This window comes from Lissotriton vulgaris, unplaced genomic scaffold (genome assembly GCF_964263255.1).
Source record: "Lissotriton vulgaris unplaced genomic scaffold, aLisVul1.2 SCAFFOLD_468, whole genome shotgun sequence".
NCBI lineage: Eukaryota > Metazoa > Chordata > Amphibia > Caudata > Salamandridae > Lissotriton > Lissotriton vulgaris.
Genome location: NW_028241185.1, coordinates 1,282,900 through 1,291,179, shown reverse-complemented (window position 1 = coordinate 1,291,179; position 8,280 = coordinate 1,282,900). Strand labels below are relative to the sequence as shown.

Here is an 8,280-nt window from a genome sequence, read left to right as displayed (position 1 = left end):
GTTGGTAGAGTTAAATATAGCCGTTAGTTAACTCTAAATGTTCGTGATTCATGGTTTAATTTTCATGGAGTTATCACTTGAAGAGGGTTTGATATCATGTTGTAACTAAGTGTTATGCTTAATGTCGTAGCATATTTGATGAGTGACTAATTTGGTCCTGTTTGCGCTTAATTTTCAGACCCCTGACGAAGGGTCATGTTGTTGTGGACCCGAAATGCATTGGGTGAATGGAAATTTCCTTGAGAATCAGTTTATGACGACATAAGAATGGAATTATGTTCGCTATGAATTTTTGCTTATAAATATACAACGTTTCAACAACTAAGATTTGAACTATGCAAATAAAATTGATGAACTTGAAAAAGAAAAACTTGGAGTAGAAACTTGCTTTCTTTGTAAAAAGAGTGCTCAGCCTTGAGGATAGTGGGTTCTACCCTCAATATTCGTTCATATTTGAAAAGGCACGTTAAGACTACGTGCGACGACTTGAGCACCGCCTTAAGATTTTAAACTGTGTCAAAACATTTCAAAAAAACGAGTGCACCGGGATAACATTTCTCTTTGAATTCAAACTATATCATTTGTTACCATGTCTGATGAAACGGGAGTATTAATCTCTGTGTGCACTCCCAGTGGCTTTGTGTTCTGTTTTCCTCAGTGCTGGTGTGCCCAGAGGTGGGCCCTGTGCTCACTGTGCTACCTGGCTCAAGCTATGCCTCCCTGATGAGGCCTCAGTAGGCCAAAGTCGATCTGGGGGTGCTTGTGCTCCCGTTCGAGGGGCCCTGGCCTGGCAGTTTGGTGCAGAACCAAGGATGATGTGCAAATGGTTGGGCCCGGTCTGAGGTGGCATAATGGGCATCGAAAAGATGGACTGGGCAGTGACCCGGAGTAATTACTAGTAACTCACATTAATTCTAGCACCCACCCATTACTTTTGTGTTTGTTCTTGGTGCTGTAAAATGCCGGGCACGAACTGCAGAATGTACAAGGGAGACAATGGTGAAAGGTCAGTTCTGGGCCAGAAGAAACAGTGTTTAGAATAAGCATTGCCAAAATGGCTAACGGAACTAAGGAGCACTCTTAGGGCCTTGTTTTGGGGTCCCTGGTAACTCATTGAGTAATCTGACCATACCTCTTCCAGAGTTCACCTTACTGGCTCAGCGATAAATCCGGAAGGCAGAGTTAATGCGCATTACGAGTGGAGCCTTTAGAGAGGAGACTAACCGTGGGCAACTAGTAATTCAGTCCTTTACCTCCTTTTGGCAGGTGCAGCTGGTGCTACCACCAGCTGAAACAACAAAGATCTACGGAGTTACTGCAGACTTTAATCCCTATTTGTCTAGAATCTCCTGTTACAGATCAATTTGGACCAGGGACCTTGTAATAAGGGTTTATGTGCCATGGCTGGTGATAAAAGCCTCAAGTTCAGGTCCCAAGGTCATCAGCAGGGTCAGGTCCAAGAGGTCCAAAGGAAGGACTCACACTGACTATTGCAAGGCACTGTTGCCCTCCTCGTGTTCTATTTTCACCAAATCTTAAGCAGGTGCACTTGAAATACTCTAGGGTGAGAGGTACTTCTACTCAGCGGACACATGCTCTGTCCCGCCACCACGCGATGGACATTTGAGAAGAGATGGACACATAAGTCCCATGAGCCTCAAACCCCCACACTAAGATCCAGAAGATACTCTCAGTGGAAGGGAACATCCATGCTATGAGGTCAGAGCCCTTACGCAGGGACAAACAGTTGAAACCACACCTATGTCAATTCTTGTAATACGACAGAAAAGACGAGTATTCTAATACATCGGAATGAGTGATGGCAAAAACAAAAACTAACTTTAAGGAAGCAAGTTCTAGATATCCGTCTACTGAGGCGAACCTGTGTAGGTTAGGCAGGCCTGGCACTATTTAGAGAGGATTAATTCCAGGATGAGTGAGGGATATGACCAGGACATTAACGCTGAGGAATTAGAATGACATGATTACTGGAGAGTTAAAAAGGACCATAAGTGCATCAGAATCAAGTGGAGTAAAAAAAATCTAGTGGTGCACTTCAGAGCGATAACCTGTGACGGGGGCTGTACTACGGCCATGGCACTGGGTGGGATTGCATTATTAAATACAGAGCGGAATGCCAGTAATCGAATCATATGACTATAAACCTTTGCTGCATTTGGCAAACAGTTTTCCCTTTGCAATCTCTACTGTGTTAAGAGCACACATACTGGCGTTGGTCTGCTTGTGAGGTTGTATGCAGACTCCAGGAACACTCCCATCTTGTCGGCTTCCTCCGAATGGACACACTTCAACAGGTAGTCAAATGTTTCTTTGTTCCATTGGCTGAAAAGAAGACGGTAATAAATATTGCAGTTAAAATGCAGCACCTGCCCCTGTTCCCCGACTACCACAAAATGACATAAATCCCCAGAATTCCCAACATCCAAGTCCTCACATTGCATAAAGACCCAATGCTCAAAATGCCTCCACTTCATCAGTCTACATACTATTCCAGAATGCACCACGCCCCAGTACTGCGACTGCACAACACCCAAGAATGTAAAACGTCCCAGTGCCTCGTTGTAGCGCTGTGACAATTTTCAGACTACACAATCCTCCAACACAGAGAATGCAGAACACCTCGTTCACAAGATGGTACAATGCACAATGCCACTGCTCGGTACAAAGACCGAGTCGCATGATGGCACACCTAGCTCAGATTCAGGCATTTCCATCTGTGCCTCTTTGCTGTTGAAATTCTGGGGCAGCATTATGAGTGCCATTCAGTCTCATGATGGCTGATGCCGTCCTGTGTGGGGCGTGTGCAATTGGGGTGGGGGGTCCACAGGGGCGGTTGCCCAGGGCGCAAAATTCTGAGGGATGCACAATTTTAAAAGAAAGTATTGCGCCCACTAACCGGTGGACCATTACCACTTCCTGAACTAACGGTCCACAGGTTAGGGGGCGCAATACTTACTTTAACAAGCATTTGCAATGCAATAGGTCTCGCATTAGGAAAGTTTGAGCTATTGGTCTTGTAAATGACAAACCTTTTATTTATGTGTTGGTTTTGAAAATAGTGAAATTAATAGCGTTGTCAATTACAATGCCAATACTTTTAACTTTTGCAAATGTGACACCTATAGCATTTGTAATGTAACATCTTTGTATTTACGTGACTTAGAAGTATTAATATTACAAATAACAATGGCTTTTATTTTTTTTAAATAATTAATACTTAAATAAAAGTTATTGTAAATTATAATGGCAATAGCTTAAACTTTAGTAAATAACTTTTGTGAGGATTATGTTCAGTGTATTTTATTGTGGGGAAAATCCAAGAACAGAAGTGAAATATTAACATATTTTTGTGATATTTGTAATAAAGCTTGAAACATTGAGAGAACATATTTGAACCAGTTGTTGTTCACAGAAAGTGCTGTTCAGGACCTGCGGATGTTTGGGAGGCGAAGAGACTGGGGTGAGGGGGGCGACGCCTCCTCAGGGAACCAGCATCATGAGGCAGATCTCTCCGGTCTTTGCAGGCATTTCCAGCTAGCATTGAATGGTTAGTAAGTGGGATGGTACAGCCTGCATCTGTCCCCTCCATTTGGCAGCAAGGTTCCACAGGGCCTTTCATACATTAAATGCTTGACTTTTTGGATAGCGAGAGACAGTAGTGACTTGTTATACATCATATGGTGACAGAGATGCATTACTTATTGGCACATCCAGGCAATTTGATTTCTTTAAACAGCTATTTTGTAAAATACAAATCAGCCCTCTATTCTAGACAAGCCACACATGGTGGGTGCAGGCAATTGGCGACATGTTCCCGGCAGCGTTGCTGCTGGATAGAGGTGAATGAATCCGCGGAAATGGCTGGAGAATAGTGCGGATTGCCGTGAGGCAATCACTGAGGCAGAGAGCAAGAGAGCAGGTGCGACAGCTATACAATAATGGCAGGTTCAAACTCACATTCCGGCTCCCACTATCTACACAGAACCTACCTGATGCTGGACAAGTAGACACGAATATAACCAGATAGGTCGGTGACTTGCTCAGATGCGGGCTCTTCTGCCGGTTCCCTACACACCGCATGGTCCATGAAATACTGGCAGCTAGTACTGGCAATACTGGCGTACTTGTTGGAGGGATCTATGAAGCTGTGCTGTATGGGGGTGGTGCCTCGCAGGGAAAGCCTCGAGGTGGGAATGTTGGCACTTTGAGTGGTATTGGGAAGGAGACGAAGTGCAACAACCAGGAAGGTGGTCAGGCCCCCCTCTGGCAGCGTGAGGGGCAGCCCTGATGGAGTAGGCACTTACTGATGAACCGCATATTAAGCAGACCCAAAGGGATGATAAAGTGGGGGAAGATCTGGCGACCGGGGTGAAATTATCAGAAGGGTTCTGGACCCATTACTAGGTGGAATATAATAGCGGAGACTACAGACTGAGCCACCAGATGGACTAGTCCTACCTGCTTGAGGGGAGGAAGGGAAAGAATGTTGGGGAGTTCTGGATATAATGCATGTCACTTATATTGCTTGATTAAAAAATGACTAACGTTGTGATGCTGTACTTGTCACTGTTAAAAACCTTAGAAAAAACTTGTTTTTAAAAAAGGAATCTCTACCTCTCAGTCTGACCTGATGTCTAGAACTCTCATGTCCAGTTTCGTGCGCGAGTAGCTCATCGCTAGATGAAAAGAGCGCCCATGAACTTGAGTGATGTTGATGTCTAACATAAGTGGTCACCGGTTCACTGATCTCTAACAAAGATAAGCCCAGTCACAGCTGTAATGTCTATGACTGCTGCCCAACTAACAGCTCAACCGGTAGCATGCGACTAAACAAGTCGTCCCACTAAAAAGTAAACAGTGGACACGATCTTGTGCTTAGTCACCCAGGCTCCCAAATATTATCCTTTTCCCGCGGTTTCTTACATTATATTCGTCTCTCGAGCCTGGTGTGTTACATCTTGCTTACGCAGAGCTGCTTTGGCTGGAGCGCCTGGTAACTGCGCATGCGCGTTTGACGAGTATATGCACTTCTGGGTGAAAAGAAGCAAAGTTCTTCGAGGTATGGTATGCGTGGATGACCTGAACTGAAGAGGCTCGCGTGAAGGCAACTGATTGCTCGAAGTGCTGGACAGAGCCTTCTAAATCGGAAGCCCCGTGTGACGGATCCTGTAGCCCGGTGAATGGGGCGGGTGGGGCTTAGTTGTAGGGGGGGTGTGTGTGTGTGCGTGCGTGTGGATGTGTATGCAGTGTGTGTTTGTGCGTGCGTGTGTGTGTGCCTGCCTGCGTGTGTGTGTGTGTGCATGTGTGTGTGTGTTTGCGCACTTCAGGAAATGTGAGGCAGGAGATGTGCACGGTGCCGGCCTGGACGTGCGTGTCCACATACCCCAATCGCCGCGCGTGCCCGACCCCTGTCTCAGATTCCCAGAAAGTGGGCAACAATAGATGCTTCGCTGGACGCAATGCTTCGCATTGCTTTTACCAGCTCGACCTAAAAAGTTTGCCACGGTTGCTGGCAACCCACGCTACGCCGCTGGGCGTTTGCAGGTCAGGCACTGAGTGACGACACCGCTACTGACTGAGCCTGTCAACTGGTTTACCCTGTGAAAGATATGCTCTTGGGCATCTGGTCGGGGCTTGGGGCACCACTGCCGCTCCTCTTTTCCTGCCACTGAACAGTGCTTGCGTCCTACCTATTTTATGGTTGCTCACCATCTGACAATGAAGCCGGCCTGATCAACCTGTGCTGCATCACACATTGACCAACTCTACACCTTGCAAATTTATCACAAGATTAATTTAGTGGAAGCAGTGCGAGCCTCACCAAGAGGCAGGGATTAATGCTTGGTTTTTGGGAAGATAATTCAGTAGTGGATTAACTGGGAATATCAATTTTGCTTTTAAGAAAGGCACTATACATTAGATAGCAAAAAATTGCTTTAGTTCTGATGAAGATGGGCTTAAATAAGTAAGCTATTTACATCCATTAGTGAGAAAATACATTTCTCAAATTCTGTGGTCATGATTATGCACTAGCCAGTAAATGAACAGAATGGAAAAAATATCATAGGGCCCAATTCGCAAAGGAAAACTGAGACTAAAGTTTAACTTTACAACTTTTGGTATTCACAAAGGGCATTTACAAGCACTAAAGTTGAACTTTTGTCTCAGTTTAAAACTTAAGTAAAACTGAGACAAAAGTCTAACTTTACTACTCATAAATACTATTTGTGAATACGAAAAGTCGTAAAGTTAGACTTTTGTCTCAGTTTACCTTTGTGAATCGGGCCCATACTTTTTTTCATATTGAACGATTATGAAAACATTGTGAGCTTTACTGGGAAATAGCATGATAATTCTGAGAGTTATTCCTGTGTATAAACCAAATCTCACCAATATTCAGAGAAGTTGCCAGCATCTTTAAGCCGAGGAGAAACCTGAAAGAATGATCAGCAAAAAAGAATGATTTCTGATAGTTGTTCTCTTAACTACTGGGCCCAGCATGGCAGAAATTACTGCTGTTAAAGGTATTTCCGGCTCTTTCATTGTCTTTGACAGCCACACTCATAATCAGGATTATCCCTCAGAATCTAATACATCTGCATAGTTAAAACAAAGATGAAAACAGAAAATGTTGTCTTACGTTTCCTTCACGTTCCCTTTGTCGTACAGATATGGCTGCCACAGGCCTGCAGCGCCATCGCTGGTGGTGAGTGGAGTGAACTTGTCAGCATAGATTTCAATTTTCAGAGGTTTGATGATGGAGTGAAATCTGTCATGGATGCATAAAGCTGAAGACAGTCCAATCACACCAGCTCCAATCACAGCAATGTGCATTTTCCGGGTGATAAACCCACTGCAAGAATCAGAAATTATGTAAGTTAAGAGGATTGAACAGTTGCACCATTATTCTAAATTGGCACTAAGGGCCCGATTATGATGTCGGCCGGACTGCCACCGACAGGCCGTCAATGGCGGTCCGGCCGACATCTGGGGCTGCAGTCCGACCACCGCATTACGATGCGGTCAGTTAGGCCGCATCGGTCAGAGGGACCGACCACCGTCCCTGCAGACTCAAGGAGTACGTCGGGACGGCAGTCGGAATGTGCTCCTACAATGGGGGCGGTGCCTGCGGAGGCACCTCCGTAGGGATTACGATGTCCCTTTCCAACAGCCTTTCCATGTCTGACAGACCGGCATGGAAAGGCTCTGGGACAGGGTTTTGGAGGCCCCTATGAGGGCCCCCCTTCCCCCTGGACCTCCGAAATGTGGTGCCTCACCCAACATTAATGTACCGTGTGCCAGGCATCACATAGTGCCTGGCACACAGTGAATGGATGTTTAAAAACATCCCTTTTTCCATTACGGCTTGGGCTCAAGCCCTTTTCCGGCCGCAGCACCAGCTGCAATGGAAAAATGGATGTTTCTAACTACCACATGTGTGGTTGCATCCTAATCTGTATGGTGGAACTTCCGACTACAAGTCAGGCGGTTTCAATCTCGTTACAATATCGGTCAGACGCTCGTCCGACCGGCATCGTAATCAGGCCTTAAGGGTTTCTTTCTTGTTATATACTGTACTCTAGAGCTTTAGTACAATTGGTTCGCTTTAAGTGAACCACAATTACTTAAAGGTCTCTTTCTCAGATTATATCTCCCACTTAGCACAGATTCTGGGCAACAATCACACCTCAAAGACTCTTCAGGACATAAACTCAATCCCTGCACAACTTCTTTTCATCTCACCTGTTCACTCCTGTTCAAACGCTTCTTGGCTCTACTACCATCCTAGACTGTAAACCTACCATCATCAATAGCTCAAACTCCCTTGGTTTTAGTCTTGACAATAGACTTAACATTAACAAACAGATTAAAAACATGGCCAAAATGCTCTCCACCAGCTCAAGCTCATTTATGTGATAACACCCTACATCACAGCTTTCCAAACTTTGCATGTTGGTGACACACTTTTTAGACATTCTTCATTTTGCGACACAGTAATGTGAGCGAGCGTAGCGAGTGACCCTGAACCACCTAAGGGGGGTTCGGGGGAGTTTTTTCCCGATAAAATTTTGAAAAAATAGTGGGCAAATAGTGCATTTTCAAGCAAATTTGAGAAAGCAGGAAGGTTAATAAAGCAATTGTGAATCTGTTCTAACAAAGACAGTGAATGGCAAAACTAGGTGTGAGGTTAGGTTTGTGCCTGAAACAAGAATATAATCATGCACACATTGACACATGCCCCAGTGATTTACGGCACAA

At 45.0% G+C, this 8,280-nt stretch overlaps 1 protein-coding gene across 1 annotated transcript in view; it reads right to left on the bottom strand.

Annotated features, from left to right (window-relative positions):
• Positions 1-2,228: 2,228 nt before the first annotated feature.
• The window catches only part of LOC147672092 (D-amino-acid oxidase-like), a gene marked incomplete at its 3' end in the record, with an annotated part of 29,878 nt that continues 23,826 nt past the window's right edge, over positions 2,229-8,280 (bottom strand). The window contains exons 2-3 of the mRNA XM_086948041.1: positions 6,662-6,874; positions 2,229-2,343 (exon numbers count right to left, since the gene is read on the bottom strand). Of these exons, the coding sequence (XP_086804167.1) occupies positions 2,229-2,343; positions 6,662-6,874 (328 nt within the window). The remainder of the gene's footprint in view (positions 2,344-6,661; positions 6,875-8,280) is intronic.